The 21,739-nt window shown below is 45.0% G+C and overlaps 1 protein-coding gene across 1 annotated transcript in view; it reads right to left on the bottom strand.

Moving 5' to 3' along the window:
- The window catches only part of LOC139415690 (uncharacterized), a 69,280-nt gene that overhangs the window by 9,674 nt on the left and 37,867 nt on the right, over positions 1-21,739 (bottom strand). Inside the window, exons 7-14 of the mRNA XM_071163808.1 lie at positions 16,332-16,473; positions 15,265-15,352; positions 12,091-12,152; positions 11,914-12,002; positions 6,918-7,047; positions 6,511-6,657; positions 2,906-2,965; positions 2,215-2,335 (exon numbers count right to left, since the gene is read on the bottom strand). Of these exons, the coding sequence (XP_071019909.1) occupies positions 2,215-2,335; positions 2,906-2,965; positions 6,511-6,657; positions 6,918-7,047; positions 11,914-12,002; positions 12,091-12,152; positions 15,265-15,352; positions 16,332-16,473 (839 nt within the window). The remainder of the gene's footprint in view (positions 1-2,214; positions 2,336-2,905; positions 2,966-6,510; positions 6,658-6,917; positions 7,048-11,913; positions 12,003-12,090; positions 12,153-15,264; positions 15,353-16,331; positions 16,474-21,739) is intronic.

Raw genomic sequence — 21,739 nt, 5'->3', positions numbered from 1 at the left:
GAAGATAAGGGGTGTGTGTAGGGTGTTCCGTGTGTGCGTGCGTGTGTGTGTGTGCTTGCATGTGTGTGTGTGTGTGTGTGTGTGTGTGTGTGTGTGTGTAGGGCAGTGTGATTGGGTTGATAAGGAGTACCCCCCTCAGATTACATACGGACAGAGCAGCGATGTGAAGCTGTTCAGCTGACAACATACAGTACAATCACACAAAGACATGCAGGAGCAGGAGGAGGAGGATGAGGAAGGAGGAGGAGCAAGAGGAGGAGCAGGGAGAGGAGGTGGAGGATCAGGAGGAGGAAGAGGAGCAGGATGAGGAGCAGGAGAATTAGGAGGATGCGGAGCAGGATGAGAATTAGGAGGATGAGTAGCAGAAGGAGCAGGAGGAGGAGGAGCAGGAACAGGAGGAGGATGAGGAGCCGGGGAGGAGGAGGAGGCACAACACAGAGACAGATCTGATGGGCAGGATAAGAGCTGTATCTGAAAGGCGCCAGGACAGTATCACAGAGACTCCAAGAGTGACTCCAAGAAGTCTCCACACGACACACATGCAGACGTGCACGTGTGTTCACACACGCATGCACATAAACAGTAACCTGAGAAATGTCCAAGCACACACACAATGGCAGAGAGAGTGAGCCATACATTGTCCTCAGGGCGACCATAGTTGGGGCTGGTTGGCTGGCATATGGGCACACTTAAAGACATTCCAGGATGACTGAGGTGGAATAAAAGAGAGGAGGAGGAGAGGAACGCTTTTGTTCTGAAGCTGAGTGGACTGTGGAGGAGAGTGGCTCTTTTGTTCTGAAGCTGAGTAGACTGTGGAGGAGAGGGACTCTTTTGTTCTGAAGCTGAGTGGACTGTGGAGGAGAGGGACTCTTGTTCTGAAGCTGAGTAGACTGTGGAGGAGAGGAACTCTTGTTCTGAAGCTGAGTAGACTGTGGAGGAGAGGAACTCTTTTGTTCTGAAGCTGAGTGGACTGTGGAGGAGAGGAACTCTTGTTCTGAAGCTGAGTAGACTGTGGAGGAGAGGGACTCTTTTGTTCTGAAGCTGAGTGGACTGTGGAGGAGAGGAACTCTTTTGTTCTGAAGCTGAGTGGACTGTGGAGGAGAGGAACGCTTTTGTTCAGAAGCTGAGTAGACTGTGGAGGAGAGGACCTCCTTTGTTCTGAAGCTGAGTGGACTGCGGAGGAGAGGACCTCCTTTGTTCTGAAGCTGAGTGGACTGTGGAGGAGAGGACCTCCTTTGTTCTGAAGCTGAGTGGACTGTGGAGGAGAGGACCTCCTTTGTTCTGAAGCTGAGTAGACTGTGGAGGAGAGGACCTCCTTTGTTCTGAAGCTGAGTGGACTGTGGAGGAGAGGCACTCTTGTTCTGAAGCTGAGTAGACTGTGGAGGAGAGGGACTCTTTTGTTCTGAAGCTGAGTAGACTGTGGAGGAGAGGCACGCTTTTGTTCTGAAGCTGAGTAGACTGTGGAGGAGAGGTACTCTTTTATTCTGAAGCTGAGTAGACTGTGGAGGAGAGAAACTCTTTTGTTCTGAAGCTGAGTGGACTGTGGAGGAGAGGAACTCTTGTTCTGAAGCTGAGTAGACTGTGGAGGAGAGAGACTCTTTTGTTCTGAAGCTGAGTGGACTGTGGAGGAGAGGAACTATTTTGTTCTGAAGCAGAGTGGACTGTGAGTTGGTCAAAGATGGTACTTTAGCATTAAAATTGTTATTTTTTTTTAAATGTCTGCTGTGGCCAGTAATGGCTGACGGGAAACCATCCTATTGCTGTCTAAATGAGGCCTGGTGAGAACAGAACACTGCCAGACTGACTGGGTCTGAGGTTGCGGCCTGGTGAGAACAGAACACTGCCAGACTGACTGGGTCTGAGGTTGCGGCCTGGTGAGAACAGAATACTGCCAGACTGACTGGGTCTGAGGTTGCGGCTGTGAGGAATCTGAAGCAGCACTAACTACAGAGATAGAGTTACAGAGGCTGAAGGAGGCTCTCAAACACTAACACATAACACACTAACCTCAGTGTAACACCGTTACATTCACAGAAATACAAAAAACATGCTGTCACACTTTTCAGTTATTCAAGTGGGTATTGTGATGCCTAAAAGACCTCTCACCATTGGTGGTGAACGAGGGGAGTTTCTCTCTTACAATAGTGAGTTAAATGTCTGGAAAAGAGCATTATCATCCAATCAATAATGACTCATGTATTGTGATTCCACCACCTGTCAGGTCCCGTCTCAGCTGCCTCAGCTCCTTGGTGACGTCTTCAAACTTGACCTGGGCTGACAGGAACACATCCTGAGGCTCGGGGAGAGGGAAGACACTTCTCTCTGTCCCAGCGTTCTGGAGGGAAACAACAACAACATCAGAGTGACAACATCAACAACAATATCCAGTGATGACAACAACAACAACATCACCAACAACAACAGCAATAACAATGTTGATCAACATTCTAGAATGGAAGCAAAAAAGCTAAACCAGAATGACCAGAAATCTACCAAACCACCATAGACCAACCAAACCATCATAGACCAACCAAACCATCATAGATCAACCAAACCATCATAGACCAACCAAACCACCATAGATCAACCAAACCACCATAGATCAACCAAACCACCATAGATCAACCAAACCACCATAGATCAACCAAACCACCATAGATCAACCAAACCACCAGAGATCAACCAAACCACCATAGATCAACCAAACCACCATAGATCAACCAAACCACCATAGATCAACCAAACTACCATAGACCAACCAAACCGCCGTAGATCAACCAAACCACCATAGACCAACCAAACTACCCTAGATCAACCAAACCACCATAGATCAACCAAACCACCATAGCCCAACCAAACCACCATAGATCAACCAAACCACCATAGACCAATAAAGTGACATTACCTCATCCAGATTGCGGAGATAGTATGATACCACGTAGTCGACCAGACTGATTCGATTGTCCTGAAACGAGCAAAGACACGACACATCAAAACGACATCAAGCAGAATGTTAAAAAACACAATGCACATAATCAAAAGAAAGATCACTGCAAACCAACTCCACATTTGTCTGTCTTCTGCCTCAGGAAGCCTAGTGGTTAGAGCAGGAAGCCTAGTGGTTAGAGCAGGAAAACTAGTGGTTTAGAGGCAGGTAGCCTAGTGGTTAGAGCAGGAAGCCTAGTGGTTAGAGCAGGTAGCCTAGTGGTTAGAGCAGGAAAACTAGTGGTTTAGAGGCAGGTAGCCTAGTGGTTAGAGCAGGAAGCCTAGTGGTTAGAGCAGGAAGCCTAGTGGTTAGAGCAGGTAGCCTAGTGGTTAGAGCAGGTAGCCTACTGGTTAGAGCAGGTAGCCTAGTGATTAGAGCAGGTAGCCTAGTGGTTAGAGCAGGTAGCCTAGTGGTTAGAGAAGGTAGCCTAGTGGTTAGGTAGCCTAGTGGTTAGAGCAGGTAGCATAGTGGTTAGAACAGGTAGCCTAGTTGTTAGAGTAGGAAGCCTAGTGGTTAGAGCAGGTAGCCTAGTGGTTAGGTAGCCTAGTGGTTAGAGCAGGTAGCCTAGTGGTTAGGTAGCCTAGTGGTTAGAGTAGGTAGCCTAGTGGTTAGAGTAGGTAGCCTAGTGGTTAGAGCAGGTAGCCTAGTGGTTAGAGCAGGTAGCCTAGTGGTTAGAGTAGGTAGCCTATTGGTTAGAGCAGGTAGCCTAGTGGTTAGGTAGCTTAGTGGTTAGAGCATGTAGCCCAGTGGTTAGAGCAGGTAGCCTAGTGGTTAGAGCAGGTAGCCTAGTGGTTAGAGTTGGTAGCCTAGTGGTTAGAGTAGGAAGCCTAGTGGTTAGAGCAGGTAGCCTGGTGGTTAGAGCAGGTAGCTTAGTGGTTAGAGTTGGTAGCCTAGTGGTTAGAGTAGGAAGCCTAGTAGTTAGAGCAGGTAGCCTAGTGGTTAGAGCAGGAAAACTAGTGGTTTAGAGGCAGGTAGCCTAGTGGTTAGAGCAGGAAGCCTAGTGGTTAGAGCAGGAAGCCTAGTGGTTAGAGCAGGTAGCCTAGTGGTTAGAGCAGGTAGCCTAGTGGTTAGAGCAGGTAGCCTACTGGTTAGAGCAGGTAGCCTAGTGATTAGAGCAGGTAGCCTAGTGGTTAGAGCAGGTAGCCTAGTGGTTAGAGAAGGTAGCCTAGTGGTTAGGTAGCCTAGTGGTTAGAGCAGGTAGCCTAGTGGTTACAACAGGTAGCCTAGTTGTTAGAGTAGGAAGCCTAGTGGTTAGAGCAGGTAGCCTAGTGGTTAGGTAGCCTAGTGATTAGAGCAGGTAGCCTAGTGGTTAGGTAGCCTAGTGGTTAGAGTAGGTAGCCTAGTGGTTAGAGTAGGTAGCCTAGTGGTTAGAGCAGGTAGCCTAGTGGTTAGAGCAGGTAGCCTAGTGGTTAGAGTAGGTAGCCTATTGGTTAGAGCAGGTAGCCTAGTGGTTAGGTAGCTTAGTGGTTAGAGCATGTAGCCCAGTGGTTAGAGCAGGTAGCCTAGTGGTTAGAGCAGGTAGCCTAGTGGTTAGAGTTGGTAGCCTAGTGGTTAGAGTAGGAAGCCTAGTGGTTAGAGCAGGTAGCCTGGTGGTTAGAGCAGGTAGCTTAGTGGTTAGAGTTGGTAGCCTAGTGGTTAGAGTAGGAAGCCTAGTAGTTAGAGCAGGTAGCCTAGTGGTTAGGTAGCCTAGTGGTTAGAGTAGGTAGCCTAGTGGTTAGAGCAGGTAGGCTAGTGGTTAGAGTAGGTAGCCTAGTGGTTAGAGTAGGTAGCCTAGTGGTTAGGCAGCCTAGTGGTTAGAGAAGGTAGCCTAGTGGTTAGAACAGGTAGCCTAGTGGTTAGAGTAGCTAGCCTAGTGGTTAGGGAAGGTAACCTAGTGGTTAGAGCAGGTAGCCTAGTGGTTAGAACAGGTAGCCTAGTGGTTAGAGTAGGTAGCCTAGTGGTTAGGGAAGGTAACCTAGTGGTTAGAGCAGGTAGCCTAGTGGTTAGAGCAGGAAGCCTAGTGGTTAGAGCAGGTAGCCTAGTGGTTAGTGGTGGTTAGAGCAGGTAGCCTAGTGGTTAGAGCAGGAAGCCTAGTGGTTAGAGCAGGTAGCCTAGTGGTTAGAGCAGGTAGCCTAGTGGTTAGAGCAGGTAGACTACTGGTTAGAGCAGGTAGCCTAGTGATTAGAGCAGGTAGCCTAGTTGTTAGAGTAGGAAGCCTAGTGGTTAGAGCAGGTAGCCTAGTGGTTAGGTAGCCTAGTGGTTAGAGCAGGTAGCCTAGTGGTTAGGTAGCCTAGTGGTTAGAGTAGGTAGCCTAGTGGTTAGAGTAGGTAGCCTAGTGGTTAGAGCAGGTAGCCTAGTGGTTAGAGCAAGGTAGCCTAGTGGTTAGAGTAGGTAGCCTATTGGTTAGAGCAGGTAGCCTAGTGGTTAGGTAGCTTAGTGGTTAGAGCATGTAGCCCAGTGGTTAGAGCAGGTAGCCTAGTGGTTAGAGCAGGTAGCCTAATGGTTAGAGTTGGTAGCCTAGTGGTTAGAGTAGGAAGCCTAGTGGTTAGAGCAGGTAGCCTGGTGGTTAGAGCAGGTAGCTTAGTGGTTAGAGTTGGTAGCCTAGTGGTTAGAGTAGGAAGCCTAGTAGTTAGAGCAGGTAGCCTAGTGGTTAGGTAGCCTAGTGGTTAGAGTAGGTAGCCTAGTGGTTAGGCAGCCTAGTGGTTAGAGCAGGTAGCCTAGTGGTTAGAACAGGTAGCCTAGTGGTTAGAGTAGGTAGCCTAGTGGTTAGGGAAGGTAACCTAGTGGTTAGAGCAGGTAGCCTAGTGGTTAGAACAGGTAGCCTAGTGGTTAGAGTAGGTAGCCTAGTGGTTAGGGAAGGTAACCTAGTGGTTAGAGCAGGTAGCCTAGTGGTTAGAGCAGGAAGCCTAGTGGTTAGAGCAGGTAGCCTAGTGGTTAGTGGTGGTTAGAGCAGGTAGCCTAGTGGTTAGAGCAGGAAGCCTAGTGGTTAGAGCAGGTAGCCTAGTGGTTAGAGCAGGTAGCCTAGTGGTTAGAGCAGGAAGTCTAGTGGTTAGAGCAGGTAGCCAAGTGGTTAGTGGTGGTTAGAGCAGGTAGCCTACTGGTTCGAGCAGGTAGCCTGGTGGTAAGAGCGTTGGGCCAGTAACTGAAAGGTTGCTAGATCGAATCCCTGAGCTGACAAAGGAAAATATGTGTCGTTCTGCCCCTGAACAAGACAGTTGACTGACTGTTCCTAGGCTGTCATTGTAAATAAGAATTTGTTCTTAACTGACTTAAATTAAGGTAAAATAAAAAATTATGCTATTGGATGGTACTGGAGAGGAACAGCATTTAGCTGTGAATGTGTACAAGACGAACTAATAATTAAACCTTGGTATGTGTGTATACTGGGTTACAATGTACACTAATCTGATTGTACACTATTCTGTGATTATGATTGTCAGTCCAACACTTTAGCCATTACACCAAGGGGTTTGAACCTTTTTACATGAGGTTGTTAGGAATGATACTAAAGTCACTACAATACTGTAGAGTTGAGACTTCATTACCCTGCTCTTGACGTCCTTCAGTTTGGGCAGGATCTCCAGTCCGAAACCGTCAGCCTGTCCTCTGGTCCTGTTGCCCCCGTTCATGTGGTTCCCAAGAGCTAGAACCAGACCCATTACTTCCCTCACACTGGAGGTCTCCAACAGATCCTACATTCAGAGATACCAACCTCCTGTTAACTTAGAGACTTTTGACTGCACTTCAGAACACTACAGATTCTTTTGAACAATGTGGTGTACAGTACACACGCTTCCTGTGGTTACTCTGTTACCGAGCCACCGAAATAGACCATGGAAATGAGGCCTGACACATAGGCTTGAATGTGTGTTTAAATGAGCACAGCAAGCTCCTCAAATCATCTGGTAGGGAATCGGGAATCTCTTAATATTCCTTATTATCTTGGAACTACCTTGCAGACGCGAGAGACGATGTCAACCTTCCGCTGTACGGAGGCGATGGCGTCTATGAAGACAGACTGGAAGATGATACATGAAGCTCTGCCTGGGAAGTCTGGTATCTGAGATAACTCATAGAGGAACCTAGAGACAACACAGGGAGACAGGAAGAAGACATGATGGAAGTTACATTAGAGTTTAGGGCTGGCAGAATTACTGTGTAACCGACGGTTACGGATGAAGACCGTCTTGAAAATAACATAACCATCATAACCGTTTAAGCTAAGCTTCCCCCTAAAGTAAATTGAATTACATTTGCCAGAATTATAGAGCTTAAATACCCTATACAGAAATATATACAACCATTCAAAATAAGCTACTACACCAGAAAGCCTGATTTGGACACAGAGGACCGTTAGCTTCTTTAATAAAAATAAAGCTGGTTATTGTCTTAAATCACTTAGTCTGAAGGATCGGCAATTTGGACCGCGAACGGCAAATACCAAATAGATGATTGTTGAGTTGCGACTGTCACTGAAAAGTAGAGAAGCCCAGCCAGGCAGATCGTAATATTTTAAAATACAATCGCGGGAAAACATAGTTTGGAAAGAAAATGGCTCCTGTTGTAAAGAGATGACAATGAAAAGACTTCAATCTGTAGTTGAAGGCTACCCAGAGTAGTCTACCCAGAGTAGGCTACCCAGAGTACCCAGAGTAGGCTACCCAGAGTACCCAGAGTAGGCTACCCAGAGTAGTCTACCCAGAGTAGGCTACCCAGAGTACCCAGAGTAGGCTACCCAGAGTAGGCTACCCAGAGTAGGCTACCCAGAGTACCCAGAGTAGGCTACCCAGAGTAGTCTACCCAGAGTAGGCTACCCAGAGTAGGCTACCCAGAGTAGTCTACCCAGAGTAGGCTACCCAGAGTAGTCTACCCAGAGTAGGCTACCCAGAGTAGGCTACCCAGAGTACTCTACCCAGAGAAGGCTACCCAGAGTAGGCTACCCAGAGTAGTCTACCCAGAGTAGGCTACCCAGAGTAGGCTACCCAGAGTAGTCTACCCAGAGTAGGCTACCCAGAGTAGTCTACCCAGAGTAGGCTACCCTGAGTAGGCTACCCTGTCAAATGATTCAGCTAATGTCTCCAGTCATATCAACTACAGTAGAATTGCATGAAATGTGTTTAGAAAAAGGGCACATTTTTCCCATGCAAAGAAAGGAGAAGAAACATATGTGATATAGCTTAGACCTACTCTACGTCACCAGGTGCTGCATTGAACAGTAAATTAGATATTTTATTAGCCTAATTTATGACTATCCAATCTGTTCATCACATTAGGAATAGTAAGCTACACTATATATACACAAAGGTATGTGGACACCCCTTCAAATTAGTGGATTCGGCTATTTCAGCCACACCCGTTGCTGAAAGGTGAATAAAATCGAGCACACAAGAACTGTTCGTCTGGAGCTTCATGAAAAGGGTTTACATGGCCGAGCAGCTGCACACAAGCATAAGATCACCATGCGCAATGCCAAGCGTCGACTGGAGTGGTGTAAAGCTCGCTGCCATTGGATTCTGGAGCAGTGGAAACGCGTTCTCTTGAGTGAGGACTCACGATTCACCATCTGGCAGTGTGATGGATGAATCTGGGTTTGGCGGATGCCAGGAGAATGCTACCTGCCGCAATGCAAAGTGCCAACTGTAAAGTTTGGTGGAGGAAGAATAATGGTCTAGGGCTGTTTTTCATAGTTCGGGCTAGGCCCCTTAGTTCCAGTGAAGGGAAATCGCTACAGCATACAATAACATTCTAGACAATTCTGTGCTTCCAACTTTGTGGCAACATTTTAGGAAGGCAATTGAATTGGAACATCGACTGCGAGCCAGGCCTAATCGCCTAACATCAGTGCCCGACCTCACAAATGCTCTTGTGGCTGAATGAAGCAAGTCCAATGTTCCAACATCTAGTGGAAAGCCTTCACTGATAAGTGGAGGCTGTTATAGCAACAAAGAAGGGGACCAACTCCATATTAATACCCATAATTTTCGAATGAGATGTTTGATTAGGTGTCCACATACTTTTGATCATGTGGTATATCTTACATACAGTAAGTCTGCAAATGCAAGGATGCATAGAATGCTTTATTATAAAGGGGATTTTTTTGTTGGTGAACCGTTGTGCCGTCTATGCTGCCTGGTACTGTGTGCCAATTATTTACATGGTAAAATAAAATGTTAATTCAAATGATGCCAACTGATGTGGCTCATGAAATTAAAGGTATATTTTGGAATGTCAGTTGAGTTTAACCCAACAAATCACAGCACATATTGATTGGTACACTTCCTACTTTTACTTCCTACTTTTACTTCCTACTTTTCCGTTTTGTTCCAATGCTTACACTTACAATCAAATCAAATGTTATTTGTCACATGCTTCTTAAACAACAGGTGTAGACTAACAGTGAAATGCTTTGTAAACAACAGGTGTAGACTAACAGTGAAATGCTTCTTAATCAACAGGTGTAGACTAACAGTGAAATGCTTCTTAAACAACAGGTGTAGACTAACAGTGAAATGCTTCTTAAACAACAGGTGTAGACTAACAGTGAAATGCTTCTTAATCAACAGGTGTAGACTAACAGTGAAATGCTTCTTAAACAACAGGTGTAGACTAACAGTGAAATGCTTCTTAATCAACAGGTGTAGACTAACAGTGAAATGCTTCTTAATCAACAGGTGTAGACTAACAGTGAAATGCTTCTTAAACAACAGGTGTAGACTAACAGTGAAATGCTTCTTAAATACACAATGAGTAATGATAACTTGTCTATTATATACACGGGGTACCAGTACCGAGTCGATGTGCAGGGGTACGAGGTAATTGAGTTAGATCCAGTATGTACATATAGGTAGGGATGTTTCTACTAGGCAACAGGATAGATAATAAACAGTAGCAGCAGGATATGGGATGAGTCAAAATAATTAGTGCAAATAGGGTCAATGCAGATAGTCTGGGTAACTATTGGTTAACTATTTAACTAACTATGTCTTATAGCTTGGGGGTAGAAGCTGTTCAGGACCCTGTTGGTTCCAGACTTGGTGCATCGGTACCACTTGCTGTGCAGAGAAAACAGTCTATGACTTGGGTGGCTGGAGTCTTTGACAATTTTTAGGACCTTCCTCTGACATCACCTGGCATAGAGATCCTGGATGGTAGGACGCTTTTGTCCCCAGCTATGCCGTACACACTACCCTGTGCAGCGCCTTGTAGTCGGATGCCAATCAGTTGCCATACCAAGTGGTGAGTCAAGATACTCTCAATGGTGCAACTGTATACCTTTTTGAGGATCTGAAGGTCCATGCCACATTTTTAAGCCTCCTGAGTGGGAAGAGGCATTGTCATGCCCTCTTCACTACTGTGTTGGTGTGTGTAGACCATTACAATTCCTTAGTGATGTGGACACTTGCTTTGACGTGCCTTGAGGTGGAGATGGTGCCTTGACGTGGAGATGGTGCCTTGAGGTGGAGATGGTGCTTTGAGGTGGAGATGGTGCCTTGACATGGAGATGGTGTCTTGACATGGAGATGGTGCCTTGAGGTGGAGAGGGTGCCTTGAGGTGGAGATGGTGCCTTGAGGTGGAGATGGTGCTTTGAGGTGGAGATGGTGCCTTGACGTGGAGATGGTGCCTTGAGGTGGAGATGGTGCTTTGAGGTGGAGATGGTGCCTTGACGTGGAGATGGTGCCTTGAGGTGGAGATGGTGCTTTGAGGTGGAGATGGTACCTTGACCTGGAGATGGTGCCTTGAGGTGGAGATGGTGCTTTGAGGTGGAGATGGTGCTTTGACGTGGAGATGGTGCTTTGAGGTGGAGATGGTGCTTTGAGGTGGAGATGGTGCTTTGAGGTGGAGATGGTGCCTTGACGTGGAGATGGTGCCTTGACGTGGAGATGGTGCCTTGAGGTGGAGATGGTGCTTTGAGGTGGAGATGGTGCCTTGACGTGGAGATGGTGCCTTGAGGTGGAGATGGTGCTTTGAGGTGGAGATGGTGCTTTGACGTGGAGATGGTGCTTTGAGGTGGAGATGGTGCTTTGAGGTGGAGATGGTGCTTTGAGGTGGAGATGGTGCCTTGACGTGGAGATGGTGCCTTGACGTGGAGATGGTGCCTTGAGGTGGAGATGGTGCTTTGAGGTGGAGATGGTGCCTTGACGTGGAGATGGTGCTTTGAGGTGGAGATGGTGCCTTGACGTGGAGATGGAGCTTTGACGTGGAGATGGTGCCTTGAGGTGGAGATGGTGCTTTGAGGTGGAGATGGTGCTTTGAGGTGGAGATAGTGCCTTGACGTGGAGATGGTGCCTTGACGTGGAGATGGTGCCTTGAGGTGGAGATGGTGCATTGACGTGGAGATGGTGCCTTGAGGTGGAGATGGTGCCTTGAGGTGGAGATGGTGCCTTGACATGGAGATGGTGTCTTGACATGGAGATGGTGCCTTGAGGTGGAGAGGGTTCCTTGAGGTGGAGATGGTGCCTTGAGTTGGAGATGGTGTCTTGAGGTGGAGATGGTGCCTTGACATGGAGATGGTGTCTTGAGGTGGAGATGGTGCCTTGACATGGAGATGGTGTCTTGACATGGAGATGGTGCCTTGACATGGAGATGGTGCTTTGAGGTGGAGATGGTGTCTTGACGTGGAGATGGTACCTTGAGGTGGAGATGGTGCTTTGAGGTGGAGATGGTGTCTTGAGGTGGAGATGGTGTCTTGAGGTGGAGATGGTGCCTTGAGGTGGAGATGGTGCCTTGACATGGAGATGGTGTCTTGAGGTGGAGATGGTGTCGTGAGGTGGAGATGGTGCTTTGAGGTGGAGATGGTGTCTTGACGTGGAGACGGTGCTTTGAGGTGGAGATGGTGTCTTGAAGTGGAGATGGTGTCTTGAGGTGGAGCTACTCACAAGGTTTTCCCCAGCTGTCACCCTCCACAGAAAGTTAAAAAGGTGACAAGAAGGGAAAGGAGAACACTCACTGTTCAGGTTTGTCCAGCAACTTGATCAGTTCCTCCTCTGAAGTGTGGTAGTGTCTCGTTATCTGCTCCAGCTCATCGGGCTGAGCTCTCTGGTAGGGCATCAAACAACACTTAACAAACTGAAGAGAGCTCAAAAGGCAAATAAAAAGGACAAGACAAGAAAGGAGTGGTACTCACGTTTTCATATAAGGCCTGGATGGTTTCCATGTCCACGATGGAGTTGTCCACCGTCAGCACAGCTACAGGAGTAAACAGGTTCATTGAGTCACGAGCGAAGGTAGTGCATGGATGGATACACAGTATACAGTGAATTGCATCTCTACCGGCCTGTGGGGTCACATAAGGGTATTTCTACGACTGGCCGGAGGCTGTAGGTGTAATTGTAAGATTTTTTTCACACAAAAAACTGAAGCCAACTCTCCTACACGATTCCCAAAGGTGTACTTTCACAGAGCTGAAATCCAACAGGACTGGGTCAGATTAAACATTTCAACCGAACATGGATGTTTCCCTGTTCTTAAAGTTGCTGCTGAAACTGATATATCCATGATATCCCAGTGGACAAGGTCTGTCTCCACATGATCAATGTTGGGCTGATGAGAGGTGTGTGAGGGCCAGATGCGCGCGCACGCGCACACACGCACGCACACACACACACACACACACACACACACACACACACACACACACACACACACACACACACACACACACACACACACACACACACACACACACACACACACACACACACACACACACACACACACACACACACACACACACACACACACACCAAATCTAAAACTCTCCACTTCTGGGAAACTAATTGCTCCCTGCCACAGAAACCAAAGAGACCCACAGTGTAGATTCCTTCCCCTTAAGGTACTGTCTTTCCCAGTTCAAATGGTAACTCTCAGAATCTGTTCCAAATGGTACACTATTCCCTATATAGTGCACTGCCTGGCCAGGGTCAAAAGCAGTGCACTTCAGTGCATTTGGGAAGTATTCAGACCTCTTGACTTTTTCCACATTTTGTTACGTTACAGTCTTATTCTAAAATGGATTAAATATATTTTTTTCCTCTCATCTATCTACACACAATACCCCATAATGACATCACAATACCCCATAATGACATCATAATAACCCATAATGACATCATAATAACCCATAATGACGTCATAATAACCCATAATGACGTCATAATAACCCATAATGACATCATAATACCCCATAATGACATCATAATACCCATAATGACATCATAATAACCCATAATGACATCATAATAACCCATAATGAAAAAGCAAAAACAGGTTTTTAAAACTTTTTGCAAATGTATTCAAAATAAAAAAAACTGAAATATTACATTTACATAAGTATTCAGACACTTTACTCAGGACTTTGTTGAAGCACCTTTGTCAGCGAATACAGCCTCGAGTCTTCCTGGGTATGACGCTACAAGCTTGGCACACCTGTATTTGGGGGGTTTCTCCCATTTTTCTCTGCAGATTCCCTGAAGCTCTGTCTGGATGGGGAGCGTCACTGCACTGTTATTTTCAGGTTTCTCCAGAGATATTCGATCGGGTTCAAGTCTGGACTGGCTGGGTCACTCAAGGACGTTCAGGGACTTGTCCCGAAGCCACTCTTGTATTGTCTTGTTGTCTTGGCTGTGTGATTATGGTCATTGTTCTGTTGGAAGGTGAACCTTCACCCCAGTCTGAGGTCCAGAGCGCTCTGGAGCAGGTTTTCATCAAGGATCTCTCTGTACTTTTCTCCGTTCATCATTCCGTCGATCCTGACTAGTCTCCCAGTCCCTGCCACTGAAAAACGTCCCCACAGCATGATGCTGCCACCGCCATGCTTCACCGTAGGGATTGTGCCAGGTTTCCAGACGTCAAGCTTGGCATTCAGGCCAAAGAGTGCAATCTTGGTTTCATGAGACCAGAGAATCTTGTTTCTCATTATCTGAGGCCTTTAGGTGCCTTTTTGGCAAACTCCAAGTAGGCTGTCATGTGCCTTTTCCTGAGTAGTGGCTTCCATCTGGCCATTCTACCATAAAGTCCTGATTGGTGGAGTGCTGCAGAGATGGTTGATCTTCTGGAAGATTCTCCCATTGCCAAAGAGGAACTCTGGAGCTCTGTCAGAGTGACCATTGGGTTCTTTATCATCTCCCTGACCAAGGCCCTTCTCCCCCGATTGTTCAGTTTGGCCGGGTGGCCAGGTCTAGGAAGAGTCTTGGTGGTTCCAAACTTCTTCCATTTTAGAAAGATGGAGGCCATTGTGTTCTTGGGGACCTTCAATGCTGCAGACATTTTATGGTACCCTTCCCGAAATTCCTGTCTCGGTTCTCTACGGACAATTCCTCCGACCTTATGGCTTGGTTTATGCTCTGACAAGCACTGTCAACTGTGGGACCTTACATAGACAGGTGTGTGCTTTTCCAAATCCTGTCCAATCAATTGAATTCACAACAATTAAGTTATAGAAACATCTCAAGTATGATCAATGGAAACAGGATGCACCTGAGCTCAATTTCGAGTCTTTTAACAAATGTCTGAATACTTACGTAAATATGATATTTCTGTTAAAAAAAATATTAAAAACTGTTCGCTTTGTCATTATGGGGTATTGTCTGTATATTGATGTGGAAAAACATTTATTTAATTAATTTTAGACCAAAGCTGTAATGTAACAAAATGTGGACAATGTCAAGGGGTCTGAAAACTTTCCGAATGCACTGTTTATCCTGATGTTCCACTTGGTCTGACTAGATCAGATATGACTGTATTACAGTACAGCTGAATGGAGATTTGGTGGTGGTTGGAGTTAGGCCCTGTCTGTCTGTCTGTCTGTCTGTCTGTCTGTCTGTCTGTCTGTCTGTCTGTCTGTCTGTCTGTCTGAAGTCAGATACAGGGTAGAGGGGTCCAGAGTCAGACTTTAAGTTGTGGTTCAGATGACTCACTTGGTTGGAACATAGACTAGTGCTTGAGTGTGGGTTTGAGTCCTACACGGACCACACATATTGAATATTCTGTATGTGTAAACTGTTACTTGTGTCATCTTAGATTAAGTTGTGGGTTCGCATCCTACATGTGTCACATAGACATGTAGCTACTATTTATGTAATAGTTTTGGATAAAGGCCTCTATTGAATCTCTGAATTACGTTTTTAAAAAAGAGGGTAGAGAGAGTATGCACCATTCTTCTCAGAGATGATTTTAGGTACACAGTACATGCCAGGGTTTTCAAACCTCACCTCAGGGACGCCAGACATGTCACAATGTTGCTGTAACCCTGAAAAGCTCACCTGATTCACCTAATCAAGGGCTTGATAATGCCACTCACCTTGCTGTATGTCATTCATCTCCAGGTGCAGACTAGAGATGAGTATCCCTACAGCCTGGGAACGCTTCCCATCCAGCAGCTTGATGACCTGACCAGGGAGAAGAAGACAACACTGTCACCATGACAGCAGTAGAGCTCAACTGACCATCAGATTAGGTAAGAGGAAGGGAGGTGGACTAATGGAAGACTAATGGAGGGGTTGATCATTAATGGAGACCAGAGCCTCTCTCTCTTTCTCTCTCTCCACCCCCTCTCTTTCTCTCCCACTCCCTGATGGAGACCAGAGCCTCTCTCTCTCCTCTCCCTCCACCTCCTCTCTTTCTCTCTCACTCCCTGATGGAGACCTGAGCCCCTCTCTCTCTCTCTCTCTCTCTCTCTCTCTCTCTCTCTCTCTCTCTCTCTCTCTCTCTCTCTGTCTCTCTCTCTCTCTCCTCTCCCTTTCTATCTTTCTCTAGTCTCCCCCTCCCTCTCTCTCCACCCCTTGCTTTCTCTAGTCTCCCCCCTCCTCTTCACTCTCTACCCATCATTCTCTTGTTTTCCCCCCTTTCTCTCTCTTTCTATCTCTGATGTAGAATTTTCACTATTTTTCACATTGAAGATCACAACATGGTGTACAGGACCTATAAAGTGGAACACTGTATGACAATGACAGCAAGCATTTTCTGATCAGGTTTCTGGAACAAAAGTTAGACAATTACTTCACATCAAGAACTATCAAATGCACATTCACGTTTTGGCATCCAGAAATTAAACATGAATACATTATATTTTGGACTAGAACCATAGCTTCAGCTAGCCTGGGAATCCAAACTGAATTCATAGTTAATTTAATGAAGACATTAAACAATAGTGAAACTGAATTCCATGTGGATTTCCAGGCTACATTTCAGCAACTGTAAATCCAGACATCAGTCCCCTCTAGAGGTCAACAGACACATTGTCACTCCATATTGTGCTACATAGGGAAAGCAGAAACCTGGTGAGCTGCACAACTGAATTCACTCACCTGAAATGTGTCTTTCACATTTAACCCAATCCCCCTGAATCAGAGAGGAGCCTCACAGTACCTTCTTGGCCTTGGCTTTCTTCTCATAGGCCTCTGACAGAGGTTTTTTCTTGGTCTGCAAGGTGGTCTTGGAGAACAGATCTTCAAACTCTGTGGTGTTGATGATGTCTGGTTCCACAAGAGAGGTCCACAGTGTGTCCTTACTGCGAAAGAGAGGTAGAAAGAGAGAGGTAGAGAGAGAGTGGTAGAGAGACGTGGAGAGAGCGATAGAGAGAGAGTGATAGAGAGAAAGAAAGAGTGGGAGAGAGAAAGAGGGAGAGAGGGAGAGAGAAAGAGACATTCTAGACAATTTTCTGGACAAAATGTTTCACTGTAATAGTGAAGGTGTAAACTTAACAGTAGAAAACCTAAACATTATATTTGACCTTTCAGCTTCCCTATTAAATCTAGAAATTCCAAGCTAAACAACCTAAGAAAATGAACAACAATGACAAATGGTTTGATGAAGAATGCAAAAACCTAAGAAAGAAATTCAGAAACCTATCCAACCAAAAACATAGAGACACAGAAAACCTGAGTCTACGCCTTCATTATGGTGAATCACTAAAACAATACAGAAATACACTACGGAAAAAGAATGAACAGCACGTCAGAATTCAGCTCAATGTAATTGAAGAATCTATAGAATCTAACCACTTCTGGGAAAATGTGAAAACACTAAACAAACAACACGAATAGCTATCTATCCAAAACAGAGATGTATGGGTAAACCACTTCTCCAATCTATTTGGATATATAACAAAGAACAAACAGCAAAAGCATATACATGATCAAATTAAAATCTTAGAATCAACTATTAAAGACTACCAGAATCCACTGGTTTCTACAATTACATTAAATGAACTACAGGAAAAAATACAAACTCTCCAACCCAAAAAGGCCTGTGTTGGTGATGGTATCCTCAATGAAATGATCAAATATACAGACAACAAATTCCAATTGGCAATAGTTAAACTCTTTAACATCATCCTCAGCTCTGGCATCTTCCCCAATATTTGGAACCAAGGACTGATCACTCCAATCCACAAAAGTGGAAATAAATTTGACCCCAATAACTACCGTGGGATATGCGTCAACAGCAACCTTGGGGAAATCCTCTGCATTGTCATTAAGCAAATGTCAAATTGGCATTTTACCAAATTACCGTACGACAGACCATGTATTCACCCTGCACACCCTAATTGACACACAAACAAATCAAAACAAAGGCAAAGTCTTCTCATGCTTTGTTGATTTCACAAAAGCTTTCGACTCAATTTGCCATGAGGTTCTGGTATACAAATTGATGGAAAGTGGTGTTCGGGAGAAAAACATACAACATTATAAAATCAAGTGTGCGATTAAAACTGACAAAAGAAAAACACTTCTTTCCACCGTGCGGGGGGGGGGGGGGGGGGGGGGGTGAGACAGGGATGCAGCTTAAGCCCCACCCTCTTCAATATACACTACCGTTCAAAAGTTTGGCGTCACTTAGAAATGGCCTTGTTTTTGAAAGAAAAGCACATTTGTTTGTCCATTAAAATAACATCAAATTGATCAAAAATACAGTGTAGACACTATTAATGTTGTAAATGACTATTGTAGCTGGAAACAGCTGATTTTTTTATGAAATATCTACATAGGCGTACAGAGGCCCATTATCAGCAACCATCACTCCTGTGTTCCAATGGCACATTGTGTTAGCTAATCCAAGTTGATCATTTTAAAAGACTAATTCATCATTAGAAATCCCTTTTGCAATTATGTTAGCACAGCTGAAAACTGTTGTTCTGATTAAAGAAGGAAAACATTGCCTTCTTTAGACTAGGTGAGTATCTGGAGCATCAGCATTTGTGGGTTCGATTACAGGCTCGAAATGGCCAGTCTATTCTTGTTCTGAGAAATGATGGCTATTCCATGCGAGAAATTGCCAAGAAACTGCGTAAACTGGCTCTAACCTGAATAGAAAGAGGAGTGGGAGGCCCCGGTGCACAACTGAGCAAGAGGACAAGTACATTAGAGCGTCTAGTTTGAGAAACAGACAAGTCCTCTACTGGCAGCTTCATTAAATAGTACCTGCAAAACACCAGTCTCAACGTCAACAGTGGAGAGGCGTCTCGGGGATGCTGGCAGAGTTGCAAAGAAATACTGTCCAATTAAAATAAAAGATGAATCTAAGTTTGAGGTGTTCGGATCACAAAGAATAACATTTGTGAGATGGAGAAAAAATGAAAAGATGCTGGAGGAGTGCTTGACGCAATCTGTCAAGCATGGTGGAGGCAATGTGTTGGTCTGGGGGTGCTTTGGTGGTGGTAAAGTAGGAGATTTGTACAGGGTAAAAGGGATCTTGAAGATGGAAGGCAATCACTCCATGTTGCAACACCATACCATACCCTGTGGTCAGCGCTTAATTGGAGCCAATTTCCTCCTACAGCAGAACAATGACCCAAAGCACAGCACCAAACTATGCAAAGACTATTTAGGGAAGAAGTAGTCAGCTGGAATTCTGTCTATAATGGAGTGGCCAGAACAGTCACCGGATCTCAACCCTGTTGTGGGAACAGCTTGACCGTATGGTACGTAAGAAGTGCCCATCAAGCCAATCCAACTTATGGGAGGTACTTCAGGAAGCATGGGGTGAAATCTCTTCAGATTACCTCAACAAATTGACAACTAGAATGCCAAAGGTCTGCAAGGCTGTAATTGCTGCAAATGGAGGATTTTTTTGACAAAAGAAAAGTTTGAATGACAAAATTATTATTTCAATTACAAATCATTATTTATAACCTTGTCAACATCTTGACTATATTTCCTATTCATTTTGCAACAAATTTCATGTATGTTTTCATGGAAAACAAGGACATTTCTAAGTGACCCCAAACGTTTGAACGGTAGTGTATATATCAATGAATTGGAGAGGACACTAGAACAGCCTGCAGCACCCGGCCTCAGCCTACTAAAATCTGAAGTCAAATATCTACTGATTGCTGATGATCTGGTGCTTCTGTCCCCAACCAAGGAGGACCTACAGCTTCACCGACCTGGGCCCTGACAGTAAATCTCACTAAGACAAAAAATAATGGTGTTCCAAAAAAGGTCCAGTTGCCATGAATACGAATAGTGTTCCTGGCAAGAGGCATCACTGCTGTACCTGGTTCGAATCCAGGCTACATCACATCCGGTTGTGATTGGGAGTCCCATAGGCTGGCGCACAATTGGTCTGGGTTTGGCCGGGGTAGGCCGTCATTGTTAAATAATAATTTGTTCTTAACTGACTTGCCTAGTTAAATAAAATAAACAACAATCTGAGAAACAAGGCAGGAAGGGCCTTCTATGCCATCAAAAGGAACATACAATTTGACATACCAATTAGGATCTGTCTAAAATAAAGTTATTGAACCCATTCCCCTTCACGGTTGTGAGGTCTGGGGTCCGCTTACAAACCAAAACTCACAAAATGGGACAAAGACCAAATTGAGACTCTGCATGCAGCATTCTGCAAAACTGTCCTCTCTGTACAACGTAAAACACAAAATAATGCATGCTGAGCAGAATTAGGCTGATACCCGCTAATTATCAAAATCCAGAAAAGAGACGTTAAATTCTACAACCACCTAAAAGGAAGCAATTCCCAAACCTTCCATAACAAAGCCATCACCTACAGAGAAATTAACCTGGTGAAGAGCCCCCTGAGCCAGCTGGTCCTGGGGCTCTGTTCACAAACACAAACACAAACAGACCCCACAGAGCCCCAGGACAGCAGCACAATTAGACCAAATCATGAGAAAACAAAAAGAGAATTACTTGACATTGGAAAGAATTGACAAAAAAACAGACCAAACTAGAATGCTATTTGGCCATAAACAGAGAGTACACATTGGCAGAATACCTGACCCCTGTGACTAACCCTAAATTAAGAAAATCTTTGACTATGTACAGACTCAGTGAGTGTAGCCTTGCTATTGAGAAAGGCTGCCGAAGACAGACCTGACTCTCAAGAGAAGACACATATGTTTCCCTCCCACAGAGAGAGAAATAAGTCTAGATCAAAACATAGTGCTTAAGAATAACAAGTTGTGGCCAGATATACTGGCACTTTTCTAAAATAAACCCTTATTTCTTCACAAATACATTGAAATTGAAAATAATGTTATAGGATTGTCAACATTTCAGAAGCAATTTGAATTTAGTTCATCATTTTAATTTAGGAGCAGATTATTAAGGTTTTTTGGAGTGCAATGTTCAACCCAGTGTCCAAGTACTGTATCTCTGTTGTGGATCTACCAGCGGGACAACAACCCCAATCACACATTAAAAAGCACCCAGGACAGCAAAGTCCAGATCCCATCTATCCCATCTAATCCCATCTATCCCATCAAATCCCATCTAAACCCAATGGAGAGATCTGAAAATAATTTTGTCCATGCCATTTGTTCATATTTTCTATTAAAAAATAAATAAATAAATAAATAAATCTAAGTTTGCAAAAATAAATAGGTTCTACAATGTTGAAAATCCATTCACATGGTGTGGAGACCCAGAGTTTTCTTCACTTTCAACTGATTTTTTTTCCTTCTCTCTTCTTTTCTCTCGTGCAATCACCACCAGGATGAAAAACCGTCCAGAGAGGCTGTTGGAACAACAGCAACTTAACACGAGCCACACTCGTAACATAACCGTTTGCAGTTGTCTACATTGGCTGGATGGAGAGCTGAGGGTGGGTACAAGTTCGTTCCAAAGGTTTCAGATTAAAGTGCAACAGTAGAGAGGATGGCCAATGGATTGGACGACACACAAATCAATGCCTGCTGTATTACTGGCAGACGACACTAAATTGTCTACTGTACAGCCACCCAAAACGTTTATACCAGGCTCGTATGAGCCAAACCTAGAAAAAGGTGGGATGGAAGCAATTTGTCAATGGACCCCATATTCCACAAGGAATGAAAAGGCTTAACAGGAACCAAGATGTGGTTGAACAAAATAGGGCAAGATTGCTAGCTTGGTCCTAGGTCTGTTTGGCATGAAAACAACTATAGAAGTACGCTATACTATACAGCACTAACAGACCTGGGAACAGGCTAAGTGATCTGATCTAGACCAGGTTACTGTAAAGTGCTGTGACAACTGCTGATGTAAAATGGTTTCGTACACTGAACACAAAAATATAAACACAACATGTAAAGTGTTGGTCCCATGTTTCCTTATCTGAAATAAAAGATCCCAGAAATGTTCCATATGCAGGAATGTCCACCAGAGCTGTTGACAGAGAATTGAATGTTGTTTTAGAGAATTTGGCAGTACATCCAACCGGCCTCACAACCGCAGACCACATGTAACTACGCCAGCCCAGGACCTCCACATCCGGATTCTTCACCTGTGGGATCGTTTGAGACCAGTCACGCGGACAGCTGAGGAAGCTGAGGAGTA

Source organism: Oncorhynchus clarkii, chromosome 8 (genome assembly GCF_045791955.1).
Source record: "Oncorhynchus clarkii lewisi isolate Uvic-CL-2024 chromosome 8, UVic_Ocla_1.0, whole genome shotgun sequence".
NCBI classification, from domain to species: Eukaryota; Metazoa; Chordata; class Actinopteri; order Salmoniformes; family Salmonidae; genus Oncorhynchus; species Oncorhynchus clarkii.
Note: the sequence above shows the minus strand (reverse complement) of the source record. Positions and strands in the feature narration are given on the sequence as shown.